The 19,998-nt window shown below is 47.2% G+C and overlaps 1 protein-coding gene across 32 annotated transcripts in view; it reads left to right on the forward strand.

Moving 5' to 3' along the window:
• The first annotated feature begins 4,570 nt into the window (after positions 1 to 4,570).
• Positions 4,571 to 19,998, forward strand: part of PI4KB (phosphatidylinositol 4-kinase beta) — a 36,540-nt gene continuing 21,112 nt past the window's right edge. For 6 of the 32 annotated variants that reach the window (XM_015151995.3, XM_015152039.3, XM_015152031.3 and 3 more), the window contains exons 1-3: positions 4,571 to 4,974; positions 5,871 to 6,072; positions 16,641 to 17,577. In XM_015151995.3, the coding sequence (XP_015007481.1) occupies positions 6,065 to 6,072; positions 16,641 to 17,577 (945 nt within the window). In that variant the 5' untranslated portion in view covers positions 4,571 to 4,974; positions 5,871 to 6,064. Of the gene's footprint in view, positions 4,975 to 5,870; positions 6,073 to 7,340; positions 7,514 to 16,640; positions 17,578 to 19,998 lie in introns of all 32 variants that reach the window. The other 26 variants (XM_001106422.5, XM_028829044.2, XM_077947505.1 and 23 more) reach the window with 9 other exon arrangements.

Raw genomic sequence — 19,998 nt, forward strand, 5'->3', positions numbered from 1 at the left:
AAAAAAGACAAACGTGGGGAAGGAAAACATAACTTACTCAAAATATTTATTTAAAAACCATTTTTGGCCGGGCGTGGTGGCTCATGCCTGTAATCCTAGCACTTTGGGAGGATGAGGTAGGTGGATCACTTGAGGTCAGGAGTTTGAGACCAGCCTGGCCAACATGGTGAAACACTGTCTCTACAAAAAATACAAAAATTAGCCAGGTGTGGTGGTGGGTGACTGTAATCCCAGCTACTTAGGAAGCTGAGGCAAGAGAATGGCTCCAACCTGGGAGATGGAGTTGGCAGTGAGCTCAGATGGTGCCACTGCATTCCAGCCTGGGCAACAGAGTGAGACTCTGTCTCAAATCAAAAAGAAAAAGAAAGAAATATATATATACATATATATTTTTTAACTAAATCATTTTTGAAAAATAACTATATTTTCCAAAACAAGAAAAAAAATCAGTGAGACAATTGGCATTGTTTTTAAAGGGGGAAATTTCTTTAATGTCAGATGGTTCTCATATCTGCTTCTGCATTCAGTCTTTGTGTGTGTGTGTGTGTGTGTGTGTGTGTGTGTGTGTAAGAGTCTTACTCTGTCACCCAGGCTGGAGTGCAGTGGCATGACTGCAGCTCACTGCAACCTCCACCTCCCAGGTTCAAGCAATTCTTCTGCCTAAGTCTTCCCACAGATGCACACCACCACGCCTGGCTAATTTTTGTGATTTTGGTAGAGACACAGTGGCTCACACCTATAATCCCAGCATTTTGGGAGGCCAAGGTGGGCAGATCATCTGAGGTTGGAAGTTTGAGACCAGCCTGGGCGACATGGTGAAACCCTGTCTCTACTAAAAATACAAAAATTAGCTGGGCATGGTGCTGTGCATCTGTAATCCCAGCACTTTGGGAGGCCGAGGCGGGTGGATCACTCGAGACCAGCCTGGCCAACATAGTGAAACCCTGTCTCTACTAAAAATACAAAAATTAGCTGGGTGTGGTGGCGTTCACCTGTAATCCCAGCTACTTGGGAGGCTAAGGCACGACAATCGCTTGAACTCGGGAGGCAGAGTTTGCAGTGAGCTGAGATCACGCCACTCCAGCCTGGGCAACAAAGCAAGATCCTGTCTCAGAAAAAACAAAAACAAAAAACAGAAGATGATAAAAAAACAAAACAAACAAACAAACAAAAAACCTCCAGAAAAAGGCAGAAAGACAGTCATAAAGGGATGCAAATAAATTTACACATATGGGACTGGCACAGTGGCTCATGCCTGTAATCCCAGCACTTTGGGAGGCCGAGGCGGGCGGATCACAAGTTCAAGAGATCAACACAATCCTGGCCAACAAGATGAAACCCTGTCTCTACTAAAAATACAAAAATTAGCTGGGCATCGCGATGCATGCCTGTAATCCCAGCTACTTGGGAGGCTGAGGCAGAAGAATCACTTGAACCCAGGAGGCGGAGGATCCCTTCAGCCGAGATCGCGCCACTGCACTCCAGCCTAGGTGACAGAGCGAGACTCTGCAAAGGAAGGAGGGAGGAAGGGAAGGGAGGGAGTGAGGGAGGGAGGGAGTGAGGGAGTGAGGGAGGGAGGGAGTGAGGGAGGAAGGGAAGGGAGGGAGGGAGGGAGGGAGGGAGGGAGGAAGGGAAGGGAGGGAGGGAGGGAGGAAGGGAAGGGAGGGAGGGAGGGAGGGAAGGAAGGAATTTACACATATGAACCCTTAGAGCTATAAATAGGAAACTTAAACTCTTCTACTTATGTTTGTGTGTGTGTGTATTTTTAGTGGGGTGGTCTATAACTGACTAGCTATAAAAAGTTCCTGCTTCAAATTTGAACAGAGATGTTCCTGAAATTTTTTCTGTCATTGGAAAATAAGAAAACTTCCTACTATAAAAAAGGTTGTCACATGTCTTTCTACAGTGTTTCGAAAGGCTAGTCTTGTGGCTGTTTGGAAAGCTATCCCTTGAGGGGATACATGACATTTTAAACTCTAGGCTAAAGCAGGGTCATCACCTCATGATATTTGCGGGACAGCTGATTGGAAACTGGCCAAGAGCTAGTGGGCCTAACATGTGGACTGCTGATTCCCCCTACTCCAGACCAGTGGTGAGAATTGTTGTTGTTGTTGTTGTTGTTTTTTGAGATGGAGTCTCACTCTGTTGCCCAGGCTGGAGTGCAATGGTGCAGTCTTGGCTCACTGCAACCTCCGCCTCTCGGGTTTAAGTGATTCTCCTGCCTCACCCTCCCGAGTAGCTGGGATTACAGGCATGTGCCACCACGCCCAGCTAATTTTTGTATTTTTAGTAGAGATGGGGTTTCACCATGTCGGTCAGGCTGGTCTCAAACTCCTGACCTTGGTTGATCCACCCACCCTGGCTTCCCAAAGTGCTGGGATTACAGACGTTGAGCCACCATGCCAGGCCGATAATTTATTATTTTTTTTGAGACAGGGTCTCACTCCATTGTCCAGGCTGGAGTGCAGTGCTGGGATTACAGGCATGAGCCACCATGCCAGGCCGATAATTTTTTATTTTGTTTGAGACAGGGTCTCACTCCATTGTCCAGGCTGGAGTGCAGTGGCATAATCTCGGCTCACTGCAGCCTCTGTCTCCCAGGCTCAAGTGATCCTCCTACCTCAGCCTCCTAAGTAGCTGGGACTACAGGTGCATGCCATGCCAGCTAGGCTAATTTTTGTATTTTGTAGAGATGTGGTTTCACCATGTTGCCCAGGCTGGTCTCAAACCCCTGAGCCCAAGCAATCTGCCCACCTCAGCCTCCCAAAGTGCTGGGATTAGAGGTGTCAGCCACTGAGCCCAGCCGACAAATTTAAACTATCTTTGGCACTCTTGTCCCCATTCTTTGTTCATCTTTCATACTGTACTCCCACTTTAACCTAGCTTGTCTGCTTGCCCTCTCCTCATGATATGAACAAATTCCCATTTCTGTTCTTCAACATACAATTTTTTTGCTTTCAGAATGCTCACTCGTCTTTTATTTTGCTGGGTTATATCCAATATCTATTCTAAGACCTGACTCACAATATTTCTAAGAAGCCTTCCATTCATTCATTCACCATATACTGATGTGTGTGTGTGTGTGTGTGTGTATGTGTGTGTGTCCATACACATATAGGCCTTCCAAATTAACTTAAACTCTACTATGTTCCTTCAACAATTAGGTTAGGTACCCCATTTGTTCTACTGTTGTACATTCTGCATGTTTTACACAGGCATTTTCAAGCTATTACACTTTATTCTGCCTTCCAATTAAACATTGTAAGTAGTGACTCTTTCATCATCTATCCTGTATGATTGTCCCAATAATTAATAATAAAGTATTATAGTAGCAACTTGTACTCTCTTGATCCTCACAAAACCCTGTAATGGGCTAATATTACTTCATCCATATGTCTTCTTTGTAGACATAGAAACTGAGGTTCAAAGAGGTTACATTAGTTATTCCAAATCAAACAGCTTGTAAGTGGCAGGGAAGATGGCATTCAAGCCCCGGCCTCAAGTAACTAGCCTCAATGTATTATGTAAGGCCCTAACGAGGGGCATTGAATATTAAGTAAAGCCTAGGAAAGACGTTGAGACAGAGGTTCTGAGGACAAAGAGGGCTCTAAATCAACAATGTTAACCGAAAAATACACAAAGCTGGCTGGGTGAGGTGACTCAGGCCTATAATCCCAGCACTTTGGTACCTGAGGCCCGCAGATTGCTTGAGGCTAGCAGTTAGAGACCAGCGTGGGCAACAGAGCAAGACCCTGTCTTTACAAAACAAACAAACGAAAATTACACAAAAGCAACACCAGAGGCCCATTTGCATGGCGTGTTTTTGTTTATTTGTTTCGCCTAATATGGCTTCGTTTTGTTTGGAAGAAGGGATTGTGCCCTCCAAGCCTTTGCCATTTCACTCACCTCTCCCAACCTGGCCCTGTCCAGCCCCTCCCAGGAGGGCTCGGCGTATGGATGCTGGAGGTCACAGGCTGCCCAGGCTGGTGGTGACCTCGGAGGCAGAACCACGGCCTCGAGTCGGGCCTCTCTAACGGCGAAAGACTGACGCGGTCGGACCGCGCCATTCCCGAAACGTTAAGGGGTTTAACCTCCGCATCGTCCTCAAAGATGAGTAGGAAAAGGGCAGTGAGGGAGAACGTCTTCCCCGTCCGCCGTCTTCCTGCTCGCCCTTCTTGAAACCCAGCGTCCATCCCACGGCCTGATTTACTAAGGGAGTATTGTAGCGTAGGGGATGGGGAAAAGTCATTGATTACGGTAATTTGGTTGGTTACTCAAACGGTCATTTACATATAATTTGCATGTTAATATACTTCTGGAAGTATGCATATGTCCATACTTCTCTAACAGGGCACCCACGCCCGGCAGCTCACCCTACTTATGCAGCAAATTTTACTTCTCTCTCGGCTTCTTTAGCCTCGCAAACGCTATCGCTTAGACCCGCTTCATAAAGATTGTGCCCTCCTCCCACCCGTAAGCTCCTCCCTTCGCCCTCTCTCCCTCGCGAGCTTCCAAACATCTTTTCCCCGCCCCCTTTTCTATTTCTGAACAGGCATGTTCCGGGCAGCTCACCCGACTCCTTAGATTACTATGGGATCGGTAGGGTCCTGAGCGTTGGAGAAGCAGGAAAGCTTATCCTGGGAAGAAGGGCTTGGCTTGGATTTAGGAAAAGAATACTACATCGAGACCTGCTGGGGAATTTTATTTTATTTTATTATTATTATTATTTTTGTCTTGGTTGTACTGAGGGAGGAAGAGGAGGTTGTGTGGCCCGGTCGACTTGTGGCAGCCTGAAGGCCCCTTCAGGCGGCGCCGCGGGCAGCCCCGCAGCCGGGGCCTGGTGCAGCCGCCGCGGCCGCTGTCAGGGAAGCGCAGGCGACCAATGGAACCCGGGAGCGGTCGCTGCTGCTGAGGCGGCGGTGTCGGCAGTCCGACCGCGACTGCCCGCACCCCCTCCGCGGGGGTCCCCCAGAGGTAAGCTACTCCTCCTCCATGAGTCACCTTTGCCCTGTTGGGGGGGTGGTCGCTCTCCCACCCTGTCCCGCACAGTCTTCTCCACCTGAGTTCGACTACGAAACTGCCCTCCTGGTGTCAACTGCACCCCGGGTTCCTTCTCCACCCTTTCCTCTCAGGCCTGGGGTCCTCCTCCGCTTTTTGGCTTCCTCTTCTATTAGCTCCTCCCTCTGCCTCGGGGATTCCCCCCTCCCTTACTCTTATCCCTGTTGCCTACATCTCGAATTATTCTTTTTTTAAGTCATGAACCCTTTCCACATCAGACGACTCCCATAGGCCCATCCTTGTCCTTCCTCGTCGTCTCTGCCCCTGCCCCAAACCTATTCCATGGACTCCACCTTTACCTCTTTTCCTGGTTTGCCCTTTTCTTCCGATGTCCCTGTGCAACTCCGGCGCTGGGTTCCCATTTCCCTGAGACAGCGATTGTATCCTTGTCTTCCTGTGCTGCTTCTGATTCCATTACCTCACCGTCACCCACCCACCCAGCCAGCTCCTGGCTTCCAAGAATTGCCTGTTCCCTTCTCCTCAAGGGATCTCGGGCCCTTGTCATCAATCCCAAAGTGCCATTTACATTCTTACTTTGAACCTAGTCCTCACTCTTCTCTGGATGCATTATGATCCCTACCCTTAACTTTCTGTAGCTTCTCTTTCTGCCTCCTCAATCACCCAACCTTCTAGAGGTTTCTGTCTGTAGGGGAGAGGTTTGACAGTGCCCTTCCCATTCAGGATTTCCACCTTTGACACCTCCCTCGAGTTTCAAGGATTTTGCTGATCCTTGTGACATTTGGTTCTGTTTTTCCCGTGGTCTTCTTGCGTTCTCTGTCACACTCTTTATCTCCACATACCACTTATTTCAGGATCAACTAAACCTTGAACTAAGAAGAAAAATGTGTTGTGAACAGGGGGAGCCTCAGCTGCCTCAGGCCGTTCAGGACAGAAGGGTGTTTCTGAAGGCCGGAGCAAGTTTTGAAGAAGTCCCTATCAGATTACACTTGGTTGACTACTCCGGAGCAGCCACTAGGAGGGATGAACAGGCCTGCATGGAAATTGAATGAGATTGTGAGAAATCTTGTTTCAGATTATTTAATTTTAGGCTTTTGTTAAAGGAATCACAGAATAGAGTGCCTTCCCACCCCTGTCCAGATCCATGAGGAATCAGTTTACTCTTGTGGTTTACTAGAATAGTTTTGGTTGGGGTTCCATAAGAACTCAGGCCTGGAGTGGGGTAAGGGTGTAACTGGAAAAAGGAACATGAGACAATGGAAAGAGCTTATACATTCACAATCAGGACTCCTGGGTTCAGCATGTGACTTCCTCACTTGACCTCTAAAGCGATCCTTTTGGAAAATGGCCCACTCTCTATAGGCATCAGTGCAGTAATAAGTTGGTAGCAGGACGTGGGTTGGGGGAAAAAAATCAGATTTGGTTTCTTTGTTTACAAAACATTTTGGGTTCCCCAGGCAAAAGGTATTTATTAGTGATGATTTAGTCATCCAGAGAATTTTCCTTCACCTTGATCTTTCTGTCGGATGTTTCTAGTCCACAACCAGGGGTGTAAGTCATTTTGAAAGACAAGCTCCAGGACTGCTTCTTTCATCTGCTTTGCTTTTTCGCCCAGTGCATTAAGTGGCTGATTTTCTGTGCTGTTCCTCATGTACTTGATCCATAACTCCAGATTCTATAGGTGGAAAGTATGTTTGTGGGAAAGCACTTCAAGGAAACTGGCTGGAAAAGAGAACTTGGAGTGAACTGAGACTTAGGCAACTAGTTGCTGCCATGTCTCTCTCAGCCTGTGATAGTGAAAGGGCACATAAAATTCCATTCAGTTTCTAATTCTAGGCCTGTTTGGGAGTAGTTATGTCATCTTATCCCACTTCCTTTCTCTTCCTTGTTGTTAGCCATGGTACAATCTCCTCATAATTCCCCTTATTAGAAGAAGCTTTCCTGCCGGGCGCAGTGGCTCACGCCTATAGTCCCAGCATGTTGGGAGGCTGAGGCAGGCAGCTCACCCGAGGTCAGGAGTTCGAGACCAGCCTGGCCAACATGGTGAAACCCCGTCTCTACTAAAAATACAAAAAATTAGCCAGGCATGGTGGTGGGCTTCTGTAATCCCAGCTACTCAGGAGGCTGAGGCAGGATAATTACTTGAATCCAGGAGGCGGAGGTTGCAGTGAGCCGAGATCATGCCAGTGTACTCCAGCCTGGGTGACTGAGTGAAACTCTGTCTCAGGGGGAAAAAAAAAAAGAAAAAAGGAGAAGAAGCTTTCCTCCTTGGAAGCATCTCCAACCAGAAATCGTATTTGCTCTCGTATCTGCTTTCTTCTTAGAGTTGGGTCCACACTCCATGAGAATGCTGAACACCATGCAAAGCAGCAAATTGAGATTCCTTGATTTGGGGAAGAGATTTGGGAGGAACCCTTCAATAATTGGCATGGGACAAGAGGGGACCCAGTCCAAGTGTATTTGGGACCCGCAGTAGGGAGGAACAATTCAGAGAGAGGTGAGTGCGCAGGCTGCTTTCTTTGCCATCTGTCTGTTTCAGTAGTGGCTCCCAGAGCTGGCTTGGGCTATCTGGCTGGAATCTGCTTATACCAGCTCCATGGCTCAGCACAGAGTTCTCAGCCTGAATCAATATTGACTTAACTACCATGAGACCACTGCCTTCCCTACCCTCCTGCTAGTTGCTTGAGAATGCCCTCTCCTCTAATGCCCGCACTCTCTTGGGCCTTGTGTCAGCATTTACCTGGATCCTGGTAGGGCTGGAGCTGGCTTCACTGCTGGGCCCTGAGTTTCTATAAGGAAAAAGGAGTGCTCAATCTCTACCTTTACCATTGAGGTCAAAGGGGAGAGATGAGTTGAGACATCCTTAAAGGAAGGTTTGAATTAGACCTTAAGACTTGAGGAGGTACTCCTCAACAGCAGAACAGGCAGCCAAAGATGATATGGAGTCTCTTTTGAGGAGCAACCTCTCTTTAAAAATTATTTTTGGGCCTGGCACCGTGGCTCATGCCTGTATTCCCAGCACTTGGGGAGGCCGAGGTGGGCGGATCACTTGAGGTCAGGAGTTGGAGACCAGCCTGGCATGTTCGAGATAACATGGTGAAACTCCGTCTCTACTAAAAATACAAAAATTAGCTAGATGTGGTGGCGTGTGCCTGTAATCCCAGCTACTCGGGAGGCTGAGGCAGAGAATCGCTTGAACCTGGGAGGCGGAAGTTGCAGTGAGCTGAGATGGCGCCACTGCACTCCAGCCTGGGTGACAGAGCGAGACTCCATCTCAAAAAAATTTTTTTTTGAAGGAATGCATGCATTTGGTAACAAATCCAATGGTACTCAAAGAGTTTATGAAGAAAAACAACAGTCCTGTTTCTGTTCATCCCTATTCCTGTTCTCACAGAGTTAACCTCTTTAATTATCTCAGTGTTCTGAAGGTTGTCACCATAGCTTTAGATAAAATGCTAGTTCCTCTGTTTCTTTGTTTTTTTTGGGTTTTTTTTTTTGTTGTTGTTGTTTTTGTTTGTTTGTTTTGAGATGGAGTCTCACTCTGTTGCCCAAGCTAGAGTGCAGTGGCAGGATCTCGGCTCACCGCAACCTCTGCCTTTGGGTTCAAGCAATTCTCCTGCCTCAACCTCCCGAGTAGCTGGGATTACAGATGCCCACCACCGCACCTGGCTAATTTTTTGCCTTTTTTGGTAGAGATGGGGTTTCACCATGTTGGCCAGGCTTGTCACGAACTCCTGACCTCAGTTGATCCACCCGCCCTGGCTTCCCAGAGTGCTGGGATTACAGCGATCTCGGCCCACTGCAACCTCCGCCTCCCAGGTTTAAGTGATTCTCCTGCCTCAGCCTCCCAGGTAGCTGGGATTACAGGTACCCGCCACCACGCCTGCCTAATTTTTTGTATTTTTTAGTAGAGACGGGGTTTCACCATGTTGGCCAGGCTGGTCACAAAGTGCTGACCTCAGGTGATCCACCTACCTCAGCCCCACAGAGTGCTGGGATTACAGGCACAAGCCACTGCGCCTGGCTGTTTGTTCCTCTATTTCTTTACTTATTGTTACAAACAAGGATTTAGCTTTAGAGGATATACCCCTCATTTACATAATTATGTAATTGTTTTTATTTCTTCTACTGGACACCTGTGTAACTTTAAATAATATTTACTATATTTGAACCTCTCTTTCTTTTCCATTAATTTTTGACAGTCTCTCTTAATTCACCTTGTAGAATGAATGTCAGATATTGGTTTCCTTACCTGTTTTTCCATCTCTTGTGGATCCATCTCAGAGGATTATAAGATGTATAAAAAAAGGATAGCAGAGTCTATTGTGGTGGCTCATGCCTTGTAATCTCAGCACTTTGGGAGGCCCACGTGGGGATAGCTTGAGGCCAGGAAGAAGCTTTCCTCCTTGGAAGCATCCCCAACCAGAAATCATATAGCGAGCCATGATTCCACCACTGCACTCCAACCTGGGCAAAAGAGTAAGAGCCTGTCTCTTAAAAAAGAAAAAGGAAAAAAAAAAAAGCAAGGGGTGGGGAAATAAAGGATGCTTTAAAAGGAGGAAAATTGAGCCTGCCTGCCTGCTTGGAAGCAGGGCACTATATCAGATGATCTCTTAAAGCCATTATATGAAAATATAAAAACATAAAAATATCAGAATTGGCTCAAACCAATCCATATTTATCTAGTCCATGGAAAAAGATTTGCAAAAGAGAGTGGTGATTAACTGGGTGAGGGGATTGATTTGGGGCTCTTTACCATTCTGTCCTAGCAGAGACTGATCCAATAAGTCCTTCAGTGGAGGCGAGTAGAAAGTTGTTTGCCTAGAATCTTTCAAGGTGATAGGAAATGGGGAGCTAGGTTAACCAATATAAGTGTATATCTTCTCTGTTTTCTCCAGCTGCTGCTCTGCCTGACCTGTAACAATTCCTTGTCACTCAGACCAGAATTCCCTGCTTTGCCCAGTAGGGAGCTGTGGAACTCAGTCAGTTGTCAACACTTCCCATCTTCCACCCCCTTTTCCTAGGGGCCAGCTGTTAGGCTGTGGAACAAGGGCGGCCTCTTCCATTTCCCTTCCAGTCTAACTGGAAGGAGAATTTAGGTTCCCAGTGTGAAGCGTAGAGCCTCAGTTGTCTGAACTCCCTTGAAGGCCATAGGAGTCATTTAATATTAAAAATTTAGATTGTCTTCTGTCACTTTTTCTTATTCCTCTGACTTAGAAGGGGAAGGCTGTTGAATACAGGACTTTTTCCTTCACTTTTTCTTTTGCTTTCTAGTCCTTTCACTTCCTTTATAACAGTTACCCTCAAAGGCATTTTTTTTTTCTTTTTGAGAGAGTCTCACTCTGTTGCCCAGGCTGGAGTGCAGTGGTGCAGTCTCGGCTCACTGCAAGCTCCACCTCCCGGGTTCACACCATTCTCCTGTCTCAGCCTCCCGAGTAGCTGGGACTACAGGCGCCCACCACCAGCCCGGCTAATTTTTTGTATTTTTAGTAGAGACAGGGTTTCACCGTGTTAGCCAGGATGGTCTCGATCTCCTGACCTCGTGATCTGCCCATCTTGGCCTCCCAAAGTGCTGGGATTACAGGCGAGAGCTACCACGTCTGTAATGTAAAAATATGCCCACAGAGGCATATTTTCTTGGCATTCAAAAATAAATGAACCAGGTTGGGCATGGTGGCTCACACCTGTAATCCCAGCACTTTGGGAGGTCGATTGCTTGAGGCAAGGAGTTCAGGACCAGCCTGAGCAACAGAGCGAGACCCTGTGTCTATAAAACAATTTTTTAAATTAAAAAAATTGAAGAAAATGAATGAACTGATGTTGAGAACCATATCTGGATCTTGGTTTTGGAGAATCCCTTTCCCATTTTTTTTTTTGAGATGGAATCTTGCTCTGTCGCCAGGGTGGAGAGCACACAGTGGCACGATTGGACTCCCTGCAACCTCCGCCTCCCGAGTTCAAGCGATTCTCCTGCCTCAGCCTCCTGAGTAGCTGGGACTACAGGCGTGCGCCACCACGTCCAGCTAATTTTTGTCTTTTTAGTAGAGATGGGGTTTCACTATATTGACCAGGATGGTCTCGATTTCTTGACCTTGTGATCCACCCACCTCGGCCTTCCAAAGTGCTGGGATTACCCATGCCTAGCCTATTTATTGTTATTACTACTATTATTATTATTATTTGAGACAGTTTCGCTCTTGTTGTTCAGGCTGGAGTGCAATGGCACGATCTCAGCTCACTGCAACCTTCGCCTCCTGGGTTCAAGGGATTCTCCTGTCTCAGCCTCCCGAATAGCTGGGATTACAGGCATGCACCACCAAGCCCAGCTAATTTTTTATTTTTAGTAGAGAGGAGGTTTCTCCGTGTTGGTCAGGCTGGTCTGGAACTCCCGACCTCAGGTGATCCGCCCGCCTTGGCCTCCCAAAGTGCTGGGATTACAGGGGTGAGTCACTGCGCTGGCCATCTTTTATTATTTAAATTGCTAAAGCAGGCTGGGTGTGGTAGCTCATACCTATAATCTTAGCACTTTGGGAGGCTGAGCCAGGAAGATCACTTTGAGCCCAGGAGTTTGAGACCAGCATGGCCAACATGGCGAGACCTCGTCTCTACCAAAAAAATATAAAAATTAGCTGGGTGTGGTGGTGAGTGCCTGTAGTCCCAGCTACTCGGGAGGCTGAGGTGGAAGGATCACTTGAGCCCACGAAGTGGAGACTGCAGTGAGCTATGATCTCACCGCTGCACCACACCCTGGGCAACAGAGCCAGACCCTGTCTCAAAAAAAAAAGAAAAAAAAAAATAGGCCAGGAACAGTGGCTCACGCCTGTAATTCCAACACTTTGGGAGGCTGAGGCGGGTACTTTGGGAGTCTGAGGCCAGGAGTTCAAGACCAGCCTGGCCAACATGGTGAAACCCCATCTCTACTAAAAATACAAAAATTAGCTGGGCATGGTGGTGCATGCCTGTAATCCCAGCTACTCAAGCTAAGGCATGAGAATTGCTTGAGCCTGGGAGGTGGAGGTTGCAGTGAGTTGAGATCATGCCACTGCACTCCAGCCTGGGCAGCAGAGTGAAACCCTGTCTCAAAAAAAATAAAACATAAGGCCAGGCACGGTGACTCACATCTGTAATCCTAGCACTTTGGGAGGCCGAGGCAGGCGGATCACTTGAGGTCAGGAGTTTGAGACTAGCTTGGCCAACGTGGTGAAACCCGTCTCTACAAAAAATACAAAAATTAGCCGGGCATGGTGGTGGGTGCCTGTAATCCCAGCTACTTGGGAGGCTGAGGCAGGAGAATCGCTTGAACGCAGGAGGCGGAGGTTGCAGTGAGCTGACATTGTGCCACTGCACTCCACTCCAGCCAGGGCAACAGAGCGAGACTCTGTCTCAAAAAAAAAAATAAATAAAGTAAAATAAAAATAATAGTAATAAAATAGTAAATAACTAAAGCAATTTAACCCTATTCCCTTCAACACCTTCTTCTCTATATGACTTGCTTCAGATGCAGGCAGTGCCTGGGTTCCTGAGAGGCCAGGGAAGAGGCCCAGCTCCAGTTGGGTGGTTTCTAGTGGCAGAGCTGCTTATGTAGGAGAGGAGTCTGTTTTTCCTGCAGCTCTCAACATTGTCTGGCTCCCTGAGGAGTAAAAGCTGCCGGGAGGGAGAGTCTGTTCCGTAGCAAAATCCTCTGAATACTGTGATGTGATTCTTAGCTGAGCCCTGGGAGTTTTTCTTTTGCCTGTGAGATAAAAGAGGTGATAGTATCCTTATTTGCCTTCCTGGTGCTGGTAATAATCCCAATCATAGTTAATTGAGGCAGGCATCTGCTAAATTTTCTAGTGAGGTCTGAGACACTATATGTGGGAGAATGTCTGAACTGTATTTCCCCTGAAAGTTTTGAAAAGTGGACTTCTATGAGCTTTCAGTGACTTAAAAGTCTGTGGAATAGAGGGAGAGGAAAGGATGTACCAACCATAGAGACTGAGAAAAAGAAGTTGATTAAGATGATTGAGGCTATCACATGAGTTTCTAAGCAGACCTAAAAGGTAGTGGTCCCAGTTGAATCAGTGACCCTCTGATGAGAGTGCCCTATGAAGGCGTGGCAGGGAATGATTAAAGCTTCCTTCTTATTATTCCCGTGCAACTCACAGTTGCGAGTAGAGACATATCCACATGGGCAGCCATGCTGGGTCTACTGCTCAGAGGGCACTACCTAATTTCGGGAGAGAGCATAGTGAAAGAGTTGCCACCTTCTTACCAATACCAAGCTCAAGCTGCATCAGGGATATTAAATTCAGGAATGAACTTGCTTGGCAGAGTTGGCAGAAAGAAACAGAAATAGCCTTTTTTGGTGTTCTCTGAGAACAGAAGAGTTCCCCATCCATCTTTCTGCAAAACTTTAGTGGTGACTGCTGGGAGGCAGGAAGCTGGACTATATGATAATGGGCAGTGAATAGTAACCTTGGGCCGGGTGCGGTGTCTCATGCCTGTAATCCCAGCACTTTGGGAGGCTGATGCGGGCGAATCACGAGGTCAGGAGATCAAGACCATCCTGGCTAACACGGTGAAACCCCGCCTCTACTAAAAATACAAAAAATTAGCCAGACGTGGTGGCGGGCATCTGTAGTCCCAGCTACTTGTGAGGCTGAGGCAGGAGAATGGCGTGAACCCAGAAGGCGGAGCTTGCAGTGAGTCAAGATTGCGCCACTGCACTCCAGCCTGGGCGGCAGAGCAAGACTCCGTCTCAAAAAAAAAGTAACCTTAACATTTCAGAGGTACAAGAATAGACACTGGAAGGGTGGTGGTGGAAAACTGCCTCCCAGAGGGACTAAAGAATCTCTAGGCCTCCTTATTCCACCTACCCAAAGTATTTGCATCCAGCGTCACCAGTGTTGAAGGTGATGTCACTAATATTTGGAAATTACCTGTATTCCAACTCTACAAAATTCTTCCTCTTGCTCATGCTCTTGAGTGTGTCTTAGACTCACTCTATTAGTATTTTTGTGAAGAGACCTCTGAGTCCTTTGTTAGCTATAGTCAGATTCTGGAGCCAGGTTGATCTGATGAAATTTCCCCCTGTTCTGCACTGATTCCAGATTTGGTGAGGCCCTGAAGGATTGCTCTTGCAGAGCAGTGTCTTTGGTCAGCAGTGTTCCTTCACTGAACTTCCAACAGTTTCTCTAGAGGAGGTGTTCTTTGTTTTGTGACTCCTGTTCCTCCCTGTTCTTTGGAAGGCCTATAAGTCCTAGCCTGATTTCTTTTTGCCTTTTCACAGCCCCTCCAGTTGTTAGAATGTTTGTATGACAGTGGGGGGAGTGGTATTGGGGCAGAGAAAGCTGTCATAATGTCATAAGTATTTTTGGAAGATTCTCAAACAGTTGGAACTCTTTGCTTCCCTCATAGAACAATATAAGTTCTATGTTACACACACACTGGTTAGTAATCTTTTAGGTGATGAGGATTCAACTAGCATTTCTTTTTCTTTTTGTCTTTTTTTTTTTTTGAGACAGAGTCTTGCTGGTCTTGAACTCCTGACCTCAAAGTGATCCACCCACCTCGGCCACCCAGTGTACTGGGATTACAGGCATGAGCCACTGCCCCCAGCCTCAACTAGCATTTATTGAGTACTATTATGTACCAAAGACTGTGCTAGATTCATTCGTACACGTGATGGTATTTGTTCCACACAGCAACAATGAGAAGGCAGTGTTTTTTCCCAATTTGCAGTTGAGGATACATGGCTTGCATAAGTTGCACATTTCTAAAAGGCTGAATGAGGATTTTGAACCCCAGCCTATTTGCCTTCAAGTCCAGAGCTCTTTCCATTATATGTCAGCAGCCACAGCACTGGAGAAAGAGGGTGTGATGTCATGACGTCAGACAACCAGAGAAATGGCACAGCTTCTTCAGGGTTGATGATAGTTGTTTTAGAGCTGCCTTCTTCTACGTGAAGCCTGGCATGATATTTGCTGGCCTTTATTTTCTGAGAGCTTTGAGTTTAAAAGGGAAGGTAAAAAATACCTGTAACTAGAAAAATATATAAATACTTTAATTTTTTTTTTTTTTTTTTTTGAGACAGATTCTCACTCTGTCTCTAGGCTGGAGTGCAATGGCGCAGTCTCGGCTCACTGCAACCTCCACCTCCCAGGTTCAAGTGATTCTCTGGCCTCAACCTCCTGAGTAGCTGGGATTAGAGGCACCCACCACCACACCTGGCTAATTTTTGTATTTTTGTAGAGACGGGGTTTCACCATGTTGGCCAGGATGGTCTCGATCTCTTGACCTTGTGATCTGCCCACCTCAGCCTCCCAAAGTGCTGGGATTACAGGCGTGAGCCACCACGCCCAGCCAAGATTTTAATATTAAATAAAGATGGCTGGGCATGGTGTTTCACGCCTGTAATCGTAGTGCTTTGGGAGGCTGAGGTGGGAGAATTGTTTGAGGCCAGGAGTTCAAAGCTAGCCTGGGCAACACAGCAAGACCCCATCTATACACAAAATTTTTTTATTAGCTGAGCATGATGGCACACACCTGTAGTCCTAGCTACTCGGGAGGCTAAGGCAGGAGGATGCCTTGAGCCTAGGAGTTCAAGGTTACAGTGAGCTATGATCACGCCACTGCACTCCAGCCTGGGCAACAGAGCAAGACTTGTCTCTAAAACAAAAATAAAGGTTCGAGATGTACAGGACCTGTTTGTAGAATGTTATATGAGTAATGAAATATAGTCTAAAGAGGAAAAGAAAAAGGTTATAGCAGGCATTTAAAGGGAGACAGGAAGAGCAAGTGGATAGAAAAGTATTTGAAGAGTTAGGGAACAAGGGAATAACACCTGAATTGCTTCTCAGTCTACCCAAAGAATCTGTAAATCACCAGGCATGGTGGCTTGTGCCTGTAATTCCAACACTTTAGGAGGCTGAGGAGGGAGGATTGCTTGAGCTCAGTTCAAGACCAGCCTGGGCAACATAGTGAGACCTTGTCTCTACAGAAAAATTTAAAAAATTAAGCAGGCATGGTGGCACATGTGTGTAGTCCTGGATACTTGGGAAGCTGAGGTGGGAGGATTGCTTGAGCCCAGAAAATCAAGGCTACAGGGAGCTCTGATCGTGCCACTGCACTCCAGCCTGGGCAGCAGAGCAAGACCTTGTCTCAAAAACAGTAAGATTAAAAATTTTAAAAATAAGCCAAGCATGGTGGTGTGCACCTACTTGGGAGGCTGAGGTGGGAGGCTTGCTTGAGCCCAGGGGTCAAAGTTGCAATGAGCCCAGATTGTGCAACTGCCCTCCAGCCTGGGTAACAGAGCAAGACCTTGGCTGAAGAAAAAAAAAGAATTTGTAAATCTATATAAATACAACCTATACAAAACAACATTTCACATATATAAGCTAAGAACAGAGGCTAAGCTGAGTAACTAAGTACAGGAGGAATGATGAGTAATGTAATCAGAAGTGGAAGTAGTCAGGAAAGCTTCCTAGGAGATGTCTTCTTATCTGATTTTGAAGGAGTCCAGGAAGACAAAAAGAGGAGGTGCCTGGGAAGGTGTCATAGCAAAGGGAAGACCTGAGGATGGTACCACTAACCAGTGTGTGTATGTATCTCCCTTTCTGTTCTTTTCTCCCTCCCTCTTCCTGTAGCTTGGAAGCTCGAAGTCTGGCTGTGGCCATGGGAGATACAGTAGTGGAGCCTGCCCCCCTGAAGCCAACTTCTGAGCCCACTTCTGGCCCACCAGGGAATAATGGGGGGTCCCTGCTAAGTGTCATCACGGAGGGGGTCGGGGAATTATCAGTGATTGATCCTGAGGTGGCCCAGAAGGCCTGCCAGGAGGTGTTGGAGAAGGTCAAGCTTTTGCGTGGAGGCGTGGCAGTCTCTAGCAGAGGCACCCCACTGGAGTTGGTCAATGGGGATGGTGTGGACAGTGAGATCCGTTGCCTAGATGATCCACCTGCCCAGATCAGGGAGGAGGAAGATGAGATGGGGGCCACAGTGGCCTCAGGCACAGCCAAAGGAGCAAGAAGACGGCGGCAGAACAACTCAGCTAAACAGTCTTGGCTCCTGAGGCTGTTTGAGTCAAAACTGTTTGACATCTCCATGGCCATTTCATACCTGTATAACTCCAAGGAGCCTGGAGTACAAGCCTACATCGGCAACCGGCTCTTCTGCTTTCGCAATGAGGACGTGGACTTCTATCTACCCCAGTTGCTTAACATGTACATCCACATGGATGAGGACGTGGGTGATGCCATTAAGCCCTACATAGTCCACCGTTGCCGCCAGAGCATTAACTTTTCCCTCCAGTGTGCCCTGTTGCTTGGGGCCTACTCTTCAGACATGCACATTTCCACTCAGCGACACTCCCGTGGGACCAAGCTACGGAAGCTGATCCTTTCAGATGAGCTAAAGCCAGCTCACAGGAAGAGGGAGCTGCCCTCCTTGAGCCCGGCCCCTGACACAGGGCTGTCTCCCTCCAAAAGGACTCACCAGCGCTCTAAGTCAGATGCCACTGCCAGCATAAGTCTCAGCAGCAACTTGAAACGAACAGCCAGCAACCCTAAAGTGGAGAATGAGGATGAGGTAAAATTCTGGGGAGGGCCAGAGACAAAAGGTGGCAGAGGGCTTCATGGAGACAGGATGCCTTCTGTATACACACAGGGTCATGCTGTTCTTTCTGTCCTCCCTCTGTTTCATTTCACTGATAAAAGCATGGAATGTTAAAATGGAAAGACCTTAGAATTCATGTATTTTGACTGCCTTAGTTTACAAAGGAAGAACTCAGACCCAGAGAGAGAAAAGTGAGTTGCCTCAGGTCGTATAGGTAATGGCAAGGCTGATGCTCCTGATGGTGCCCCAAATCATTTTTATTAAACTGCACTGGCCAGGCGCAGTGGCTCACGCCTGTAATCCCAGCACTTTGGGAGGCTGAGGCAGGCAGATCACAAGGTCAGGAGTTTGAGACCAGCCTGGCCAACATGGCAAAATCCCGCCTCTACTAAAAATACAAAAATTAGCCAGGCATGGTGGCGGGTGCCTGTAATCCCAGCTACTTGGGAGACTAAGACAGGATAATCCCTTGAACCCGGGAGGCAGAGGTTGTAATGAGCAGAGATCGCGCCACTGCACTCCAGCCTGGGCGACAGAGTGAGACTCCGTCTCGAATGAATAAACAAACAAACTGCCATTCCATTAACACCTACTGTGTTAATGAGAACTGTGGCAGAAGCCCTCCACACCCTGACCTGAGACTTGAGATAGCTACCAGAGCCTCTCAGAGAAGCATCTGTGGGAAAGGAAAGGGTGTTATTGTCTTTGTGTGTGCTGGGGTAGGGGAGATGTTAGATAAAATATCAGCTTCATTCTCCTGGCCACTCCTACTCACAATCTAATCCCTTTTCACTACCCCCTGAAGATCCTACCTTTTGTTGACATAAGTGTAAGGTTCATTCTCTATCACTGAGGTATCTGGAGAATGCCTTTATTGCCTGCCTTTCCTTGTGGGAAAGAGTGCCTTGCTGGTATCTTTCCCATACCATTTGGGAGAAGCACAAAGGGAAGAGAAAGCACTCTTAGTATAAAGTAAATCTAGTGCCTAGTCAAGGACCTGGAGGCTGGGAAGAAGAGGAAGCTACAACAGCAGTTGGAGGTATAATTTAGGATACAGAGCAGGGAAGAGATGGCCACATGAATAGGTTATACCCACTTTTCACTCCACATCTGGACGGATAGCAGAGAAAGCTGCCCAGTGAACTACCAAGTGTCAGTGACCTGGTGTCCCAGCCAGACAATGGTGCTCCAGTCCTCCTCTCTGACTCACCATTGGCCAGGCTCCCATCCTGGCTTCCAGCCCAGCCTAGACAAGAAGGGAGAAAAAAAGTAGGAATTTGCACTTTTTGAAAAATGCATATAGCTATGGTCCTGGCATCTGCCTCTGTGGGACATATAACCCACCCACGTTTTTGATACAATGGGACTTCTTTCAAATAGAGGGAAGTCAGAGTGACTAGAGAAAAGGAAGAGGGAGGGAAACTATAGAGCCTGCTCTCTGGAAATTTGGAATTTTGTTAGGATAATTTAATAATGGTAAAGTTAAAAGTGCTAACATTTATTCAGCACTTATGTGCCAGGCATCTTGCCAAGTACTTTACATTTAATCTTCACAACCATGCTGAGAGACAGGTATTATTTTACCAACGAGGAAACTGAGGCTTAGAAAGATTAGATGTTTTGCCCAAGGTCCCTCAACTAGTGAATGTCAGACCAGGACTCAAATCTCTAGCTGGTGCTCATAATCATTCAGCTGAACTGCCTTGGTTATTTCTCAATATGTACTTCCCGAGGTCCCCAGCTGTCAGAAGCCATGTGGGGAAGAACGGCCCAGTCTATGGCCATCTAAGCTTCCACATCCATGCACAGGCAAAGCCAAAACTGTTGTCAGAGCTAGAATGGACCATTTTCATTTCTGGTTGAGCTTGGCAGCAGAGCCCTGGGTCATGAAGGGAAGTTGCTGCAGAACAAGAAGAGTCATCCAGATTCTGGTGGAACATGAAGGGTTGGATAGCTGTCCCATCTTGGGGTCAAACCTGTAGCAGAGGGTGAGCAGCTGGAAGTGAATTCCTTGGTGCCTCTTGTCAGGCTTGGCTTTTCTCTGTATCCATTTTGTAGTGCTCGTCTTAGGACCAGAAAAGCTGAGGCCTCAGGACTTTTCTCACTCTGCTGATCCTTGGTCCCTCTTTCCTTGCATCTAACTCCCACTCCAGGATAGGATTATGGATGGCATTGAGAGGCAGGTATTAGGTGAATACTTATATCATTTAGGGTGGGTTCTGTAGCTGCCATTCTTTCCAACCTGACTCCTTATCTTGGGTCACTAGATGCAGGAAAGGAAGGAGATACTATGTTCCCAGGCACTCCAGTGTTATCTGATACTGACGGAATGAAATACCTGAATTCACTATGGCTCCTCAGAAAATGGGAGAGCAAGAAAGAGACAGAGAGAAA

This window comes from Macaca mulatta, chromosome 1 (genome assembly GCF_049350105.2).
Source record: "Macaca mulatta isolate MMU2019108-1 chromosome 1, T2T-MMU8v2.0, whole genome shotgun sequence".
NCBI classification, from domain to species: Eukaryota; Metazoa; Chordata; class Mammalia; order Primates; family Cercopithecidae; genus Macaca; species Macaca mulatta.